Genomic DNA, 21,038 nt, shown 5'->3' on the forward strand with positions numbered 1-21,038 from the left:
AGACACTTTTTGTTTTTTGTTTTTGTTTTTGTTTTTTGGCCTGGCTACAAAGATAGCTCTTCATTCCTCACATGGCTACACATCTTACCCACTCCTGCCTGACCCTGCACCTCAGGCTTTCCATTGCTGTGTGCCTTCCCTTGGGGCAACTTTTATTTCCTTGTTTTTTCAATGGAAAAGAGAGGCAGGGAAAGGAAAATTAAAAACTATATGCCAGGCAAAACGTCCCCTCTTCCTTCTTGTCCTTCCCCATTCTATTCTTAATCTTTTCTTCTCCCTCTCTCCTTCCCTCCCACAATCCAATAAGCCCCTCCAAGCTGAAGAAATAATCAGTTTCACTCTTGAAAAAAGGGAGCAGGATCACACCCCCAAAGCATTTCTATATAATGTGTGTGTGTGTGTGTGTGTGTGTGTGTGTGTGTGTGTGTGTGTGTGTGTGTGTGTGTGTGTGTGAGAGAGAGAGAGAGAGAGAGAGAGAGAGAGAGAGTCTAGTTAAAATAAACAACCCTGTGGCAGAAGAGAAAAAAACATATTGCCACTCAAAAAGTTTCTTTTTTTATGTTTACGGTACATGTATAGGTAAATTAGCTTCATGCATAATAGAATAAATTGGTTGATTGTCAGGTGAGTACTAAATGAATGATAAAATAACGTTTGGATGACATGATTTTTTTAGGTTCAGAATCCCAGGTGGATCAACATCCATTGGACCTCTAACCTTAAAATGACTCTCAATCTGGTTGAAATTAATTTGCATGAATGATGCCACATAAGGCTGATGACATCACCAGCTACAGTGATTCATTTTAGAAATAATTTTTTTCATTTCTCCCTGAAAAATTCTGAGTCTCTCATGGAAGCTCTTTCATTTTCATTATATTTTAATTCCTTGTTTAAAAGAACCACAGAGACTCCTGACACACATGCTAGTAGCTCCTGTTTCTTGACCTTCATTCTTCACTCAGTATTTTAACTCCTTGGTTTTTCCTCTCCTTGAACATACCTGCCCTGCTCTACTACAGCAATTTATTATGCTAAAGAAAGTTGCAATCATAGTAAGCCCATCTGTATCAATGGAATTTATGAAGGAGTTGACTCAGTCTCCACTCATTCAATGGACCTATTCTAGTGATATTTACTAAGCTCAGCAACAGGAATGGCCAGCTGATTGGGAAGAGATCAGGGCTCCAGGAATGATTGGAGGGCTGAGCGAAGCCACCGCCACCTGACACGTGAGTGGCATTTAAGTCCAGCTGTGCAGGGATATTCATATTTGTAAACGAATACCCCCATCTCTAAATTGATCATATGCTCTGCTACTTTTCTAGATTCCCAATACCCATATTTGGCAGTACATGGCGACTGCTGGGATAAAGCTCTTACAGGACAAAGGCATGCTGCACTAATGGCTTTTTTTTAGGCGAGATAAGTGGAGAAAGAATATAAGGTACCAATAGCCTCTGGTGTGAAAGCCTGGTGGTGGTGTTCTGTGTCATCAGGTCACATCCAGCTTATGGTGAATTCAACAGGGTTTTCAAGGTACGTAAGAAACTCGAGTCCCCAAGGCCAAGCAGAGATTTAAACTCAGATCACCTGAGTTGTTTTCTGACACTCTATCATACTGGCTCTTAGATTCTAGAACTCATGAAAACACCCCCTTTTGCAGAAAAACATCTGAACTGAATAGACTGGACCAGAATATCTCATGGATACACACATCTCTGCCAATTAAATTCTGAAGCTTAGTTCTCCTCATTGTTCCACATCCCTGGGAAGCATATCTGAGGGGGCAAATTATATGCTACAGATAACTTGTAGTTGAAGCTGAAATCATACTAATGTTCAAGAGATATGACGGAGGCAGTCTTTGTATCTGAAAAATCAGACTTACAAAGGAAGAACATGCTTATTTCCTTAAGACCAACTATAAAACAAAGCAAGCTAACTTGCCACTTACAGGAAGTACAATTGTCCTACTGTGACAATTACACAATCAGCTACTGTAAAATTTGTTCTTTTAGTGAAGGGTCATCTACAACATATAGCAGGATACAGCATCTATTGCAGAAACACTACAGATAGAGAGGTCTAGCCGTATTATGTCTTACAGTCTTCATCACTGAACTATACTACAATTAATGAGTCATTCATTTTGACTTTATCATATATTTATTAAATTTCAAGAGTCTTACACATAGTTTAAAAAATTAGAAATGGTAAATCTATCTGTAATTCTTGGTATCATGAATTTATTGAAAAAGCAACATTTCAATACCGTGATCTTGATCTGGTGCTTCAAGATTATAACCATAGCCAATAAGGGTACGAACTGCTTCTCGGAGACTATCTTTGTTTGATTTCTTCGTACGATCATCTAGAAGTGCATAGGGGACTAGACGAGGGTTTCGCCGATTCTTTACATCCTGTAGAACAATATAAAATGGTAATTAAGACTACTAGATTGAATAGACTGTGTAAGAAGTTTTTAAAGAAACATGTTGTAGGAACAAAGTAATACTAGTATTTGGAAACACTTATGGTAAATAAATACACAACAGCAAATATACACCTTAAAATTAAAAAAAAAACAGTTCTGAGAACAATGTCACTCTGCTGATCCTTCTTTGAATCCATCTAAAGATATGTTTTGAAGACTGATATTCATCAAGTAAATTATACAATACAGTTATACAAAGTGTATTGTTTCCTCTTATAGATTTCTCTCTTGTGGTCAAATAAGTTATCTAAAATAATATTTTTTCTAAAACCTATTATGTGCAACCAAGATGCATCCAACTTTTAGCAATCCGAACAGAGTTTTCAAGGTATATGAGATATTGAACGAATAGTTCTATCAGTGCCACGCACTCCTGTGAGTTTCCATAGAGGAGCAAAGATCTGAACTCAGGTCTCCTGAGACATATTCTGTCACTCTGTCCACTGTACCATGCTGGCTCTCTAACTGGGAGGAAATGTAAGCAACCAATATTAACGAATAACAGATGCTTTTTGACATCATGTTACAGAAGACTGAATCAAAATACTCAGTGTTTACACAAAGAGGAATTAAAAGGTACATTAAATGCATAAAATTGTGCATATGCCCATTTTGTACACTTTGAATACAACCGTATTTCGTTTAGCAATTTTATCAGCAATAATGTGCAATTGTAAACTTCAGCTTTCATTTCAAAATACACACAACTGGAAAAAGAATGACAACATTAAAAATAAAATAAGGGGAGAATCTGCCCTTTATAGGTACTGATATGCATATATAAGTGAGTCCCATGGTGCAGTGGTTAACTGCAGTCAAGCCTTTGCTCGTGACCTATGTTCAATCCCAAAGATAGGTGGTTTAAGGTTGACTCAGTCTTCCATCATTCTGTGGCTGGTAAAATGAGTACCCAGCTTGCTGGAGGGCAAGTTATTGTTTGCAAAACTATGTTGTAAACCATCCCGAGAGTGAGAGAGTGCTCTAAACCAGTGGTCCCCAACCTTGGGCCTCCAGATGTTCTTGGACTACCACTCCCAGAAGCCTTCACCACCACCTCTGCTGGCCAGGATTTCTGGGAGTTGAAGTCCAAGAACATCTGGAGGCCCAAGGTTGGGGACCACTGCTCTAAACACTATGGGGTAGTATATAAGTTGAAACAACAGTAAGAATATATTTATTAATCTGTTTTTGGGGCTGAGGTGGAAAATGTTATTGTAAACAGCCCTCATACAGTGAAATATTATTTTTCCAGAGCTAACAGTTGAATTGTCATTATTTGTTCTACTATTTGAAACACATATCGCATCAGCAATGCAGGAAGAACTAAGCAAGATATCGAAGAAAATGCTGTACATGGAAATTATCTAAATTATGTTAATATTCCTATTCAGGGAAAAATACTACAAGACCCATAATTAAAAATCAATTATCTGTAAGAAAACACTACTTCAATAGCTCATACTATCTAAGAGATTTATAATTAAACAGATATTTTCTGAGATCTTTGGAGACTTTCTTATTTGCAACATGGACTAATATCCCTTCTGCTAATGGTCAAAGAGATCAATCTATCTTTCACTGTGTAGTTTGGTAAATTTCTTCCCATGGACCTTCAAAACTGCTGCAAGACCCATACACAATTGTCATGTTCCATCCCTTTCCTTCACACCAAGAACAAAACTGAACATACTAAGTTATCTATATTTGCTTAGGCTTATAATACCAAGAGAATTTCTTGATATATCAAGGCCTAGTATGAAGTATGAGGAACTGAATGTGTGCCGTTATAATGGTACCTCTTATTTTTATTCATCTTTTTGTTCAAGCAGAGTATTAAGTGCTGATATGTGTATTAAATCAGATTAATATATAAGCATAAGCATAAGCATATGCAAGTGGGTATCTAAATATCTGCCTCTGTTGTATATGTGCACCAGCCTTGCTAGGTTGGTGTCAAATCACACAAGAATTAATCAGCCATCATGTCATCCCAAAAATTACATAAGCACTACAGACACACCAAACCATTCTTTCTGATACTTTTACTTTAGTTACAGATGGCTATCTGATATCTTAGAGGAGGAAGAGAATCCCACTTAATTTTAATAATCCAGTAATAGTACTTCAGAGTAAAAACTGAACACATTACAGAGGAGCCTCGGCTTACAGACGACTTCACATTTGAATAACTTTTGGAAGGACAAAAACTTGTTAATGTTTCTTCCTCAAATTTATTTTATTAAAAAACATTTCATTTCTTCAATAAATCACAGTACAGACCACGAAATACTGGTGACTGGCATAGAAGATGCAAGAAGCTATTGCTCCCAGCACCAAAAAATAAGTGGCTTAAGAAAAAAGTACTTGTTAAAGCGCTGCCACAGTACCAGTACAGTAGGGATGTTACGGAAGTTGTGCTGACAGACTTTATGACTCTTGGAATTAGAGGTTAGTTGCTTCTTTTACAACATCAGTTGGCCAGCACAGCAGTCAAACTATTTCACAACCTAATGTCCCCACCCCAGATGCACTGGACTATTTACTCATATGCCTAGGAGAAATCTTTTGGGATGCACAACACATTTGGAAGTGCTAGGTTAGGTGAGGGTAACCTACAACATTATCATAAGGCAAATGCTTGTAATGCAAATAACCTGAAAAAGTCCCATTACTTATTGATAACTGTAGTTCTTTGAGTGGTCATCTGCAAATTTATAGATCTGTGTGAATCAAAGAGACCACAATGACGTATTGACAACAAAAGGAAGGAAGGAAGGAAGGAAGGAAGGAAGGAAGGAAGGAAGGAAGGAAGGAAGGAAGGAAGACCGCAGTAGAATGAAATTGTAGTGGCAAAAAAAGAAGTGTGGCCAAAATATTTCTTTCTCACCCTTTGGGAACAATGTATTTCTTTCTGCTTTTGTACAATAACGTCAGAACATGAAAGTAAAATAAATAAATAACTCTCCTTGTATATTTTCTGAGTTAGTGTTTCTGTAACATAAAGAAGTGCATTAAGTATTATTTTGCTCCCTCTCATTTTGCAAATTTCTATACACGTCTTGCAACAGTAGAACAGGAATGAATCTATTTCATGAGAATGGTTTTGTTCCAGAAAATCCATAAGCAGAACTCTGCTAGTGGAATGCTCCACTAGATGAGACAAAGAGATTAATTTCTTCAATTCACCAATCCGTTTGTAGGTCTTTGTCTTTTCTAAATCTGCTCTGGAAGGCTGAAGATCATCATAAGAACTGTTGCAACATGTTGCAGGGGGAAGACTGAAAAACAAAGATCACTTCCCTCTGCACCAGCGGGAGCTTCCACCAGATCAAAGTCCCTTCTGCATTCTATTTACTAAAGAGCAAGCCTAAATCCATAGCTTTTAAGAATAATTAATAAATGTATAAAATGTATAAAACTGCCACAATAAACTGTGATTGTCACTAACACAGAAAGAAAAGGCTCTCTAGTGGAGACCAGACATTCATTGATTTATGTATAAGTAGACTGATGTTGTTATGTGTCAATGTCAGAACCAATTTATACTGACTCTAATAGGTCTTTCAAGGTAAGTAAGATATGTAAGGAGGGGCTTTACTAGTAATACACCCCAGTGAGTTTCCATGGCTGAGCACGATTTGAACCTAGGCCTCCTGAGTCATAGTCTGTAACTTCACATCACACTGGGTATCAATATACAGTGCCATATTTTGGAAAATATTAATTCATGAGATATAGGCATTAAGGTTCCACATTGTTTCTGGACTGGCAGTAACAACAGCAAGGAAATCCAAAGTTAGAAAAGATAGTCATTAAAAAATATATGCAAATATTTAATTTCTAGGTCAGCAATTATGACATATTGAGAGTATATGCAATATTACACTACTTTAGTACAAACAGGAATTTTCTAGTATTTGAAGATCTGAGTAAGCAGATAAGAAAATCTGAAGATGCCGGCCACAGAGATTGGCAAAACTTTAGGAAGAAAAACCCTCAGAACACAGCGAAACAGCCCGAAAAACCTACAACAACCATTGGATCTTGGCCATGAAAGCCTTCGAGAATACAGTCAAGAAAATGTTTGTAGGTAAGAAGGAAACGAAAACAATTAAGTGTTATAAATATGTGGAGACAGGACACACACAATTGAGCAGACAGGGCAACCATCATATCATCACAATTCCATGCCGCTTTGGGTACCAGTTATCAAAGAACAATCAACATGGATTTTCCTCCATATAATTTAATTGGTATGGTTGGGTGAGCAATGTAAAAATGTATTATTTTTCTGTGTATGTGCCTACTAATATGATTAGAGGCGAAGAAATGTTTTTTACTTTATACAAATTTATTCTTAAGAACTACTACTTTAAAATATATATATTTGCCATTTTAGGCTATTAAGCTCTTTTAGTTTTAGATTCAGATATGATTAAAATTCTCTTCTATATTTTTTATTAGACAAGCTCATGTTCCTTGGAATTGTTGCAAAAATGAAAAGACTTATACCTTGGATACTCAGAGTAATTTTGATATGACAGTCTCTGATTTTTTTTTGTTTTGTTTCAATCTGGAATTAATCCTTTATTGTGATAAATGCCAGCTGTGACAAATACAGGCTTCTGATTTTTTTTCCTCTGGAGGTCTATGACAAGTGTGCACTTCAGACACTATACAAGCTCAGAATCTTCAGAGTGCATTGGTTCAAATCATGCTGAGCCTTTCAACTGACTGAACTTCTTTCCAAAGTCAATTCAGATGATGGTTTTCGCCTGCAAAGCTCAAAATGTCTCGAGGCCCAGATCTCTCCAAGATTACTTCCTTCCAAAGGAGGCTGTCCAGAATCTAAAATATTCACAACAAGCCCTGTTACATTTCCTGTCATCCTAAAAGGCTAGCTTGGCAAATAAAACAGAGATTTCTCTGTCACAGCATCTTAGTTGTAGAACTGCTTCCCAGCAGAAATCGGCCTGACTCCATCCCTGTTGAACTTCGAGCAGGTGGCCAAAACTGTACTACTCCATATGGCCTTTGCTTTCAAAATTGGCTTTTAGGATTATTTTAAATCTGTTCCTAAAGAATGTTTTTAATACACTTCTAAAGCCAGTATTAAAAGCCAAAAATAGATACTTTTCATCTATTTCTAAAGTATGTTCTTATCTGTTTAACTATCCTTCATCTCGTAAACCCCTGTCTACTAAAAAACTACAATAAATGTTTTCAATGAAAAAAGACCCCAAAATAATGAAGCATTATTGTCCCCAAAGTATCTAACAGCAGAATATCAGACTAGGTGGCCCTTTAATATGTCACTCTTCTATGCTCTTGTGTACAGACTAGGTCTTGGCAACAAATGTGTTTTAATTAAATATTTGTATTTATAATTTAGAAAACAGATGAGCATTGGAACTATTAGCAAAGTCAACGAAAGCAGAAAGCAAAGCAAGTAAGTAAACATTTCATTGTTGTGCTGTCATTTTCCATCTTACAGCAACCCTAAGAATTAATGATCTCCAAATGGTCCTACTTAAGTCTAAACTAAATTAAATTAAACATTTGATATGATAAAAGTAAGGATTTAAATCCTAATAATTTCTAATCAACTTCAAGATTGTTTTGTCTCAAAGCTTTACTATCTAAACATATCTAAAAGGAAATATATTCCTCCCAAAAAGGATACTATCAAGGACTTTCAGGAAATTCAGTATTTATTTTGTGTTCTATCCAAAGATATCCTTCCATTCATGGATTTTCTTTTCATCATTGCAACTGCCTTCAATCTAGAAAAAGCTTGGAAGATGGGGGGGATTTTTTTCTCCCCCTTTCATCTCCAAAGTTATTCTGCAGATGTAAAGAGACATTAATAGCAGATTTTCAGAGGACATAGGGACTATGCTAGCACATAAAATAATTTGTAAAAATTCTCATCCCTTCTGGTACATTGAGCTCAAAATGTCCTTCTTATGGGCATCTCTCCGCATGAAACTGTTGGATCTTCATCTAACACTCTAATCTTTCCCCCTGGAAGCAATGTAGTTTATGAAATTGTGCCTTACTTACAGTACTTTCTTGATCGTGATCCCTGTCATCTGTGATGTCAGCAAAGTTCTGTGAAGAGGGTATATTAAATAACGTGTGGTCATCCTGCTGGCTGGCTGGCTGGTTCTGCAGCAGCAGAATAAAAATACTATGTACAATCATGCATAAACAGTGACTGTTGCTCTTAAAAGGTTTCCTGAGAAACACAGGGTGGTTCCAGAGAAGAAAAATGAATAATTTGAAGGGATTTTTCTCAGTAGATCCTAACCATAAACAAGAGCAATAGTTTAGGCATAAATTATTTGACAGTATCTCTTTAATTTTTTTAATTTTTAAAGAGACATTAAGGAAAGCATCTTTCAGTTAATGATATTGTATTTGTTTCTTATATTGGCTCACTTAGTCAATTTAAGGGTGGCACTTGGCAAGAGACATAAAGGTGTCACTACTCCATAGGTCTTTCTCTCTTTTCTTTATCATACATTGTTAGAAATGACAAGAATGCGCTCTGCATGGACTCCTCCCAGCCAACATCATCCACTGTCACTGCAATGATGCCCTATCATGCTACATCTTCTGTTAAATTTGAGATGAAATAGTGGAAGTTGTAGAGCAACATCAGTTCTGTGACTCACATAACATCTAACTGTGTTCAACTTTTTAAAAATACCTCAATGAAAATTCTTTCCACTAAAAGGCTAATCTCATAAAATGATTTATTTTCTCTGTATAAACAGCTATATACCAAGAACCTCAGGGTAATGATTTCACCTTACTGAGTAAATGTAACTTCTCTCAGTAATAATTCCATGATGACAAACGTAATCACTATTGCAGTACTTCTGAAGATACCAAAAAACAGAAAGTAACAATGTTGGTTGTTGTCGGTTTTTCAGGCTCTTTGGCTGTATTCTGAAGGTTGTTCTTCCTAATGTTTTGCCAGTCTCTGTGGCGGCATCTTCAGAGGACAGCACTCTGTGCTCTAGTGTAGTTGGCTTGGGAGTGCAGTATTTATGGCTGTGAGATAGGCTCTTGTCTTTTCCTGTAGATGGGTGATTAGTGTGTCTTATTGTGGGTTTATTGTTGTGCTAAGGAGAAGAGATTATCTATCACTGTGGTTGATGGGTGTCATTAGCTGGTCTTTTGTGTGTAGTGATCCCCTGTCCTTGTGACTGGGTAGAATTCGTTGACCTTTTGCACGCTGTATTTTTGAGATCTGGGAACCACGTTTTGTTGAGCTTCACACTTTCCTCTTTTTTGTTGAAGTTCTGCTGGTGCTTGTGGATTTCAATGGCTTCCCTGTGCATTCTGACGTAATGATTGCTGGTGTTGTCCAGTATTTCAGTATTTTGAAATAGAATTTCATGTCCAGTTTGTTTTAGGGCATGTTCAGCTACTACCACCCATCTACAGATAAAGACAAAAGCCTATCTCACAGCCATAAATACTGCACTCCCAAGCCAACTACACCAGAGCACAGAGTGCTGTCCTCTGAAGATGCTGGCCACAGAGACTGGCAAAATGTTAGGAAGAACAACCTTCAGAACACGGCCAAAGAGCCCAAAAAACCCACAACAATCATTAGATCCCGGCCATGAAAGCCTTCGCGAATACAACAATGTTGGGTGCTTTTTTAAAGAACTAAGGTAGCTTCTATGCTAGCTTTTTGTTTTTGTTTGATATTCACATTGACTTTCACTCATAGTTTACAGTGCATTCATATGACATATGGGCCAAATCATTGTACTATTATGTTTTCTTTATTGTTCTACACTATTTTTTCAACCTAATCTATGGAGATTTTTGACTACAAAATGCAACTGCGACACCAGACTTTCCAGTGGTAGTAAAGGGATAATGCTTTTAAAGGGAAACTGTTCAATAAATTAAAGATGATATTTATGAAGACTGAAACCACTGTATACTTGCTGAATCTGGGACAGCAACATTAAACTGTGCCTTATTTAGCCAGCCTTTTCAGTATGTGAAAGATGTGCATTCAGATACAAAGGAATCTCTGCTTCTTCTGTTATGTGCCACCAAGTCATTTTTGACTTGTGCCAACTTTACAAATTAGAGGCCAACAGACTTTTATTTTGGCTACAGTTCTAGTCATTCTTCATTGATAGTATTTCTGGTTTAAATCCACATAACTTTTGGTTCATGGCAAGCTGAGTTCAGAAATAAAGATCTCTTCTTTACAATCTTCTAGTATGTTATTTAAACTATATTTTATCACTATGATTTTTTAGTGCGCCTCTTCAGCTTTATTCCAATTGTCAAAATTAGCCCTATTCCAGATTGTCCTATTCCATTCCATTCCATTTCCCTCATACTAGAGGCACTATTGTCACAAGGTGGCATAAATAATGTTAGTCACAGGATCAGGATATTGCTTTATTTATTTGTTTATCTTATAATGTGATTGATGCCATTTTCTTCAACAGTATCCCTTTGTATTTTGCAAAGGACAACTGGGGAAATCTCTGTGAATAACAATGTACGGAAACAAATCTATTAATTTATTTTTATTTATTTATTGGATTTTTACCCTGCCCTTCTAGACCATGTCTACTCGGGGCGGCTTACAAAATAAAATAAAACAGTATAAAAATATGTATAAAATCATAAACATTACAGTTACAGTTTCAATTAGAACAATTAATTTAAAGAAAGGATTACCAAGATGGAATAGCATAAGAAAGGAAAAAATAAGAAAGACTTAGTTGACTGGAGGGAAGGCCTCCAGTTTTGCAATATGAGAAATTGCAATACAGAGAAACCAGTTTCTCAATGCTTCAACCTCTATTATGGATCTCAGAATGGATGCTGTAGAAAAAGTGAATTGCAAGTAAAGACTCAAGAGGGAAATAGTAGGAGTAAGACACATAAGCAAATTCTAGTATACTGTATATTTAAGTACTTAAGTTCAAGACCTCTTAGTGTGCTACATTAATAACTCAGTTTTCTTTAAGATGTGTATAAAATTGTTCCACTTGACACATTCTGACTTCTACTCTAAAAAACTCCTCTTACCACTTCTATAACTGCCAAACCTATCTGGCAGATAGCTAATCATCCCAGCTATGCCATGCAATTTTAAGTCATCAACATCTTGACAGATCCATTGTTTGCCACTTTGTCTCTTATTTGTGTCATCATGTGGCCATAACTAGGGTGGGGCTCCAAGGCACAAAAATTTGAGGGTGCTAAAATCCAGAGGCGAACTCATGAGTTATGTCAGGAAAATAAACAGCAGCATCATTGGCACTACTACTGACTTTTTAAAAAATCCTTTTTCTTGGAGGGCTCACACCCATACATCTGGAAAGAACGAGTGGCAGATTTTGCTGAACTATCCCAGGTGCTAACATTGCTAGTTACAGCTCTGATATTTCTAAGTACAAAAGTCATACTCTCTGTGTCTGAGAAAGTAGTTTTTCATCTACAGAAACTCAAACTGAAACATATTGTTAGGCTCTAAGGTGTCATGATATCTAGCTACCCACTTTTTGCCCTTTAACTTTGCCAACAAGAAGGGAAGTGATGCTAATGGAATGGATCTAAACATGTACAGAGTGGAGAGTTTTCATCATATCGACCAGATAGGCGGGATATAAATAAAATAAAATAAAATAAAATAAATCATTAAGCTTTTCATTCCAATAAATTACCAGTTAAGTTCAATAAACTCTTTTACTCTGTCCCAAGTCTGGAATAAAAGAATAATCCAGTTTATATCCATTATTTACTACAAGGTTTGCCTTCTGATAGAGCAGTGGTTCCAAAATTTTGGTAAACCAGGTGTTCTTGAACTGCAATTTCAGGAAGACTTCACCACCATCAGTGCTGGCTGGGGTTACTGGGAATTGCAGCCCAAGAATATCTAGGTTACCCATAATTGGGAACCATTGTGGTGCACAATGGAAATCATATAACTATACCGTGGCTTCATTTTAGAGGTTGTCAATTCCCAAATCATCATAAAGAATTCAATATATATCTCACTACTTTAGCCACACATTAATGTCTAAACTATCAACACGGATTTCAAGGAAAATATTGTTCAGATATATTATAAACCTATACATATATAAATGGATACATTTTGTACATTCCCCTCCCTCCTTACTTTCCTTTATTCGTTAATTAAAATAAATAAAAATAATCTGTTATACTGTACACAAGCATTTCAGGATTTTCCATTAAAACATGTAACACTTTAAAAATAAAGTTGCAAGATGCCAAGTTACTATGTAACATAACTATACAACATAGTTTTTGTTAACCGATGTGCTGCCAACACATATTGGAGTTAAGGTTGTGTAAAGATAGTCAATTATAACACTCAAATAGAAATGTATTAGACACATGTTTTAAAGAACCTCTTAAAATATAGAAAATCACTGTGATTTCAAATGACAGAAGTGGAAAGTCACATATCACACAGTTACTTTCATTTATAAACTTTTGGCATTTCTAGTTTTTAAATTAAGAATCGGAATAATTACTTAATGTTAGGATAATATTTTTTAAATTTGTTGTGTCAAAGCCATGAATTCAACTGATTTGGATATTGAACAAATGTAAGTTTATTATTTATTATATATTTACTTAATTTATACCCCATCTTTCTCCTAATGAAGGGACACAAATTCTGCCATCCTTGTTTTTTTATCAGTCACTTTAGTTTGCTGGAAACAGAAAGATAATTCCTTCATAGAGATAGACACAAAACATTCTTTGTAGAGCGCAGCTGAAAATGCCGCAGGTTAGAATTCCATTATAAAAATATAAAATATCAAACCAATTATTTTCTTCCTTCAAATAATTTGGCTACAATAAAATTTCTGTGACTGTGTCTATTCAATCGTATTAGCATTAGTTCAAAATATACTAGGCAAAATCCTCTTGCATAGTTACACCAGCTAAACACTAACGGTATAACTCTGGGAAGTGAATTGTCTAAATTTAAGAAATCACCATAGGCATAATCTGTTATTTACTGAGCTGAGTAACTCAAAACACAGCAAATAACATCCAAGGTGATTTTCTAACTTGATGCAATTCACTTTAGCATTACACTGGTGTAACTATCCGAAAGGATTCTGGCCAGTGTTATATAGTTCACAGTGGAATTCTAGCCATGTCTACTCAAAGCCCCTGAAAATCCAGCACATTTTATTATCCCTTTAGAAAGTATAGGAGCACAGACTTAAACTATCTTCCCTGAATTGTTGACCAATATATTTGCAAATGTTTAACCTGATTAAAAATGAATATACATATTGCCCTTGTCAGAAGCATTAGTTCAACACAAGCTAATGACTCTGGGTGGGAATATGAATCCACATCAAAAGACTATCCAGGAGAAGCCAGAAAAGCCTCAAGAGACACTTGGAAGAAATATTCAAATAAATATCTGTCTTTTTATTAACTAAAAACATGGTCCTATACAATGATTTCCTTGTTGAACTGAAGCACATATATTTCCAACAGCTTCTATGGCTACGATTAACTAGGTACTGGCTACTGCAAAGATTTGTGGTTTTGGCTATGAGATCCAACATACGACAACTAGCAAACCAGTTGCTGGCTGGGGAATCCTGGGAGTCATCAGAACAAACAAACAAACAAACAAACAAACAAACAAGCAAACAAGCAAATATTTCTGGTGTTGATGTGGCAACACAATTAAAATTAACAAAAAATGTGGTATCAATATGGAGCAAGAGCACGATTCAGTCCTGTAAGAAATAAAGTATTCATAAAAATGAAAATAAGCATGCTGTTTATGAAGGCGAAACAGATTTTTCTATGCAAGGTTAGGATTCCAAATTTTAAAAGCTGATGATTATGTTACTGCAATAAAACTAAACAATAAAAAACAATGGTTCTTTTATGTTCTCTAAGTCTCATATCCTAAATAGGTATAGCAATGAAAAAGGCATGATTTTATTCTGAAAAGGACTTTTCTATAACATAGGGCAGAAGTTACATTTATCAAAACTAAATTCACACTCTGAAATACTATTGAATCTTTTTAGTAGGAGTGAAGATGCTTTTTATACAATATAGAAATTAATTCAGTGGTTTCCTACAGTAATTTATTTATTTAAACTATTTAAATAAATTATTTTAACCCATCTTTCAAGTTAAAAAGGACCCAAGGCAGCTTACAACAATTAAAAGACAGTATTTAAGATAATAACAGTGAGTATACAATACTAAAAAACATCTATGAATACTATACCCCCCCCCCAAAAAAAGAAGCAACACTGAAACACTTTCAATGCAGTAAGATGCAATAATCCATTTTAAAAGCCCCACTCAGCAGTCATTCACTCAGGAAAAGTTTGCCTGAAGAGAAAAATCTTCACCTGCTTGCAAAAGGACAGTAAAGATGGGGCTAGACTAGCCTCCTGTGGGAAGAGTCTTTGAGCAGCACCAGAGAAGGCCGTCTCCCATATCCTCACCTGTGAAGGTGGTGGGACTGAAAAGAGGGCCTTCCCAAGATCTTAACAATTGTCTTAATAATATTTTGTAGGGTTTGTGTTTTCATGTAAGGAAAATTTGATCTCAAGTTAATAAAATGGCACAATGCTTTCCCCTGTATAACTCTCTCCCACAAATGTACACATGCACATCTTGGACCCAATGACTTGAAGACTGACAATAAAATGATACCAAGCAACATGTGACCCATTTCTTCCCAAAGGGTTGAAACTACAACAAAAGTAATTTACTTTTAATTCACTTTACCCACAGAGGCTAGAATCCAGCTGGGCTTTCTTGCACAGTGTTATTGCTCTCTAGGAAGAATGCCTTGTCAGTCTCTGGATGGCACTTACACAAACCAGGGATAACACTTAACATACAATAACACTTTAGTACAAATAATGCAAATTATACTCATCAGAGGGGATGCTTGCCTTTTTTTTAATCATCCACCAAGACTTTCATGCAAAGGACTTCTCAGTGGGGTGTTCTGCTTCTCAAATAAAAAAAAAACTATTTTATTTTATGTTATTTAATTGAAATAACATCAACTGTGGGTCCTGATGGCAATTTTAATTGTATTTTAATCATTTTATATTTTATTGTATCTTAATTGAATTTTAATTGTTGTAAGCTGCCCAGAGACCTCTGGGTAGAATGGGCGGCATATAAATTAAATAAATAAATAAATAAAATTTTGTTTTATTTTACTTTTAGGTTTTTTGCATTGTTTTGTTTTGGCAGACAGATAGGTTGCTGAAATTACAAAAACACGGCAAGCAAAAATGGCATTCTTTGTCCTGCTGTTGCCTGGAGGTTAGGTATCTCACAGGGACTTGAAAATACAATGGTGCGGTATCACAATGAGTTGAGACAGAATAAACTGATGAGAATGAAGCATCTAGTGTGCTTTACGGACCAATTACCCAGAGTCTTTTTGCCCTGCCCAGGTAGCATTGCTTCCATTGTCTAAGCCACAAGAAATGCTAGAGGGAAAAGATTTTGAGTGATGGGCTATAGGGGTCACAGTATGGGAGGAGCCAACACTGTCTTCCAGTCTCCTCTTGGTGCATGAATCACACTTTCCACCCCTCAAATTCCAGGCATGACTGTAGCGCACTAACATATAAAGATATAGGTGCAGCCCATCTCATGTATTTTAGGCATGAGATGTGTCATCAAAAACCAGATCTGGGCACTCAAAGTATTTAGTGTAAGTTAACTGAAAGCTTCCTACCCCCTTCTCCAGTTTCAGGTTCCAAGGCTTGCTAAGGCTCCATTTTGGGAAAGCTTTTGGGAGCCTTGGACAGAAGGGGGATATCTTTAACAGTCAAAAGTCACAAATTGATTGCAGTCACTGTGATCAGGACTGGTGGCAATTTTTGACTGTTAAAGGCTCCTCCCATATCCCAAGGAAACAGGATGATAGAAAGCTTTCAATTAACAGGACGACAGAAAGCTTTCCATTAATGTAAATTAATTATTTCTGGCACCCAGATCTAGTTTACGATGATGTAACTTTATGCAACAGAATGTTCCCCATTAAAAGGTAAGCAAAGATATGCACTCTGCAATGCTTATTACCTGTTGCAGGTTCAGCAGTGGAAATATATAAATTAATTTGATACAGCAAAGACAGAATACGGCTTAACCTCCAAACTTCATATTTGTTTCACTGTATTTACAGATGAGGATGAATTCGGAAGTATGCAGAGCTGGTCTTACCTGCTGGATTCCATATGTCCAGCCTTGCCTGATACGATCTCTTGCCCATACGTTGTGAGCATTCTCTGCAAGCTTGTCAACCATGGATTCCTGAGATGGGGTTAGCTTGATACAACTCAGATCCATAGGAGCAGGCTTGTATCCACTAGACAACAAATAACTGTAAAATGGGGAAAATGTTGTGAGTTTGCTTTAACATGTGTTTTTCTTAAACTTTAAAAAAGCACACAGAATACAGCAGAACAAGACCACACCTGACACAAACTCTCTTTGTTGCATTGTAATGCTGTTCTTTGGACCAAACCTCAGCTCATATATTCTTAGCAGCCTTCTTGAACAGTTTAACAGGAGCACTGTACAGTGGTGCCTTGACTTACGAACTTAATTCATCCCAGAAAATGTTTGTAAATTAAAACATTTGTAAATCAAAACACCATTTCCCATTGAAATGCATGGGAATGGGATTAATCTGGTCCAGCATTTGAAAAAAAAAAACCAAAATAAAAATAAAAATAAACAGAGCAAGTCCCATACTGGGACTACAAAAAATAAAATAAAATAAAATCCAAAAATAAACACTGGAGCAAGTCCCACACTGGGACTGAAAAAATAAATAAATAAATAAATCACCAAAAAACAAAATTGATCCTCAATTCCCCCCACCAACAAAACAAAAGCCATCCACCCAAAACAGTTTTTAAACGCCTCCGAAGCCTCCCGGGCTTCCACCACTGCTGCTACCGCCGCAGCCAGGAGGCTTAAGCCTGGCTGCCGTGCTTCAGCTGCTCACCTCCCACTCACTCCTCGCTGCCCTCCGCGGACTGATGCCGCCGCTGGGGCCCCAGATCAGCCGCGTTGGGAGGTGAGGCAGGAGGCGAGCAGCTGAAGCACCCCCACCAGGTTCAAGCCTCCCGACTCTGGGCCACCCCCGCCGCCGCTGCATCCCTTTCCTGAATCGTTGGGGTGAAAGAGCTACAAAGAAGCAGCCTCTTCACCACCAACGGTTAGTAGATTTAAATTTCCCACCCTTTTCCCCTGCCTTTTTTTGTTCATAAGTCAAAGCTCCGTTCGCAAGTCAAAGCAAAATTTTGCGGACGGAGCTGTCCATAACTCAAAATGTCCCTAGGTCGAGGTGTTCGTAAGTCAAGGCACCACTGTACAGCATAATGTCAAGTGTGGCTACAAGCATTTCGTTATTGGTTAAAGGTGGTCTATGCGCCAATAAGGTGGTCTATGCCCCAAGGCAGCAATCCTTCGTGGCGAAGGGGCTTGAGTAACTCAGAGAAGCTATGGGCTATGCCGTGCAGGGACACCCAAGACGGACAGGACATAGTGGAGAGTTCCGACTAAACGCAATCCACCTGGAGTAGGAAATGGCAAGCCACTCCAGTATCTTTGCCAAGAACGCCCCATGATCAGAAACAAAAGGCTAAAAGATATGACGCTGGAAGATGGGCCCCTCAGGTCGGAAGGCGTCCAACATGCTACTGAGGAAGAGCGGAGGACAAGTACAAGTAGCTCCAGAGCTAATGAAGTGGTTGGGCCAAAGCCGAAAGGACGCTCAGCTGTGGACGTGCCTGGAAATGAAAGGAAAGTCCAATGCTGCAAAGAAAAATACTGCATAGGAACCTGGAATGTAAGATCTATGAACGTTGGGAAGCTGGAGGTGGTCAAACAGGAGATGGCAAGAATAAACATCGACATCCTGGGCATCAGTGAACTAAAATGGACAGGAATGGGCGAATTCAGCTCAGATGATTATCATATCTACTATTGTGGGCAAGAATCCCGTAGAAGGAATGGAGTAGCCCTCATAGTCAACAAAAGAGTGGGAAAAGCTGTAATGGGATACAATCTCAAAAATGATAGAATGATGTCAATACGAATCCAAGGCAGACCATTCAACATCACAATAATCCAAGTTTATGCACCAACCAGCATTGCTGAGGAGACTGAAATTGAACAATTCTATGAAGATTTACAACACCTTCTAGAACTGACACCAAAGAAAGATGTTCTTCTCATTCTAGGGGACTGGAATGCTAAAGTAGGGAGCCAAGAGATAAAAGGAACAACAGGGAAGTTTGGCCTTGGAGTTCAGAACGAAGCAGGACAAAGGCTAATAGAGTTTTGTCAAGAGAATAAGCTGGTCATCACAAACACTCTTTTCCAACAACACAAGAGGCGACTCTACACATGGAAATCACCAGATGGGCAATATCGAAATCAGATTGATTATATTCTCTGCAGCCAAAGATGGAGAAGCTCTATACAGTCAGCAAAAACAAGACCTGGAGCTGACTGCGGTTCTGATCATCAGCTTCTCATAGCAAAATTCAAGCTTAGACTGAAGAGATTAGGAAAAACCACTGGGCCACTCAGGTATAATCTAAACCAAATCCCTTATGAATACACAGTGGAAGTAAAGAACAGATTTAAGGAACTAGATTTGGTGGACAGAGTCCCTGAAGAACTTTGGATAGAGGCTCGTAACATTGTCCAGGAGGCAGCAACGAAAACCATCCCAAAGAAAAGGAAATGCAAGAAAGCAAAGAAAGGCAGTGCCAAAGAATGCTCCAACTACCGTACAATTGCACTCATTTCGCACGCTAGCAAGGTTATGCTCAAAATCCTACAAGGTAGGCTTCAGCAGTATGTGGACCGAGAACTCCCAGTAGTACAAGCTGGATTCCGAAGAGGCAGAGGAACTCGAGACCAAATTGCTAACTTGCGCTGGATCATGGAGAAAGCCAGAGAGTTCCAGAAAAATATCTACTTCTGCTTCATTGACTATGCGAAAGCCTTTGACTGTGTGGACCACAGCAAACTATGGCAAGTTCTTAAAGAAATGGGAGTGCCTGACCACTTTATCTGTCTCCTGAGAAACCTATATGTGGGACAGGAAGCAACAGTTAGAACTGGTCATGGAACAACTGAGTGGTTCAAAATTGGGAAAGGAGTACGGCAAGGCTGTATATTGTCCCCCAGCTTGTTTAACTTATATGCAGAATACATCATGCGGAAGGCTGGACTGGAAGAAACCCAAGCCGGAATTAAGATTGCCGGAAGAAATATCAACAACCTCCGATACGCAGATGATACCACTCTGATGGCAGAAAGTGAGGAGGAATTAAAGAACCTTGTAATGAGAGTGAAAGAGGAGAGTGCAAAAAACGGTCTGAAACTCAACATCAAAAAAACTAAGATCATGGCCACTGGTCCCATCACCTCCTGGGAAATAGAAGGGGAAGATATGGAGGCAGTGTCAAATTTTATCTTCCTGGGCTCCATGATCACTGCAGATGGAGACAGCAGCCCTGAAATTAAAAGGCGCCTTCTTCTTGGGAGGAAAGCGATGACAAATCTTGACAGCATCTTGAAAAGCAGAGACATCACCTTGCCAACAAAAGTCCGAATAGTCAAAGCTATGGTTTTTCCTGTCGTGATGTATGGAAGTGAGAGCTGGACCATAAAGAAAGCAGACCGCCGAAGAATTGATGCCTTTGAATTGTGGTGCTGGAGGAGGCTCTTGAGAATCCCCTGGACTGCAAGGAGAACAAACCTATCAGTTTTAAAGGAAATCAACCCTGAATGCTCACTTGAAGGACAGATTCTGAAGCTGAGGCTCCAGTACTTTGGCCATCTCATGAGAAGAAAAGAGTCCTTGGAAAAAACCTTGATGTTAGGAAGGTGTGATGGCAAGAGGAGAAGGGGACGACCGAGGATGAGATGGCTGGACACTGTCTGCGAAGCAACCAACATGAACTTGACACAACTCCGGGAGGCAGTAGAAGACAGGAGGGCCTGGCGTGCTCTGGTCCATGGGGTCACGAAGAGTCGGACACGACTAAACGACTAAACACACATGCCCCAATAACCTGTAGCTACCTATACGATTTGCAGAAAGATGTCTTTGCCAGCTCATGGCATAAGGGAGTTACAGAAAAACTACATCTCTTAGGCTTCTCTATGAACTTTCTACTGAGATAGCCTCAAGGTAGCATTAAACCAATACTTATTCAATGTATTAAAGATATAGACCTTCAGTACTCTTTAGCTTGTGCAGACAGGACTTGTTCACCACTGTATTTTGGCCGAAATTTTAACTTCCCCAAGCCAGCTAACTACTTATACCAAATTACAGCACAGAGATATCACTGCCTTTTCAAGGGCTAGATTTAACTGCTTTCCCTCAGCCCTTTTAAAAGGACATTTTAACATAACCCATATGGTGAAAGGATTTGTCCCTGTGGGAAAGAACTGATTGAGACCTTGG

General features: G+C 37.9%; 1 protein-coding gene across 2 annotated transcripts in view; it reads right to left on the bottom strand.

The window, feature by feature from the left end:
- The window catches only part of RYR2 (ryanodine receptor 2), a 390,793-nt gene that overhangs the window by 174,214 nt on the left and 195,541 nt on the right, over positions 1–21,038 (bottom strand). For both annotated transcript variants that reach the window (XM_078383124.1, XM_078383125.1), the window contains exons 26-28: positions 16,763–16,922; positions 8,561–8,665; positions 2,276–2,423 (exon numbers count right to left, since the gene is read on the bottom strand). In XM_078383124.1, coding sequence (XP_078239250.1) covers positions 2,276–2,423; positions 8,561–8,665; positions 16,763–16,922 — 413 coding nt within the window. The remainder of the gene's footprint in view (positions 1–2,275; positions 2,424–8,560; positions 8,666–16,762; positions 16,923–21,038) is intronic.

Source organism: Pogona vitticeps, chromosome 1 (assembly GCF_051106095.1).
Source record: "Pogona vitticeps strain Pit_001003342236 chromosome 1, PviZW2.1, whole genome shotgun sequence".
Taxonomy (NCBI): Eukaryota; Metazoa; Chordata; class Lepidosauria; order Squamata; family Agamidae; genus Pogona; species Pogona vitticeps.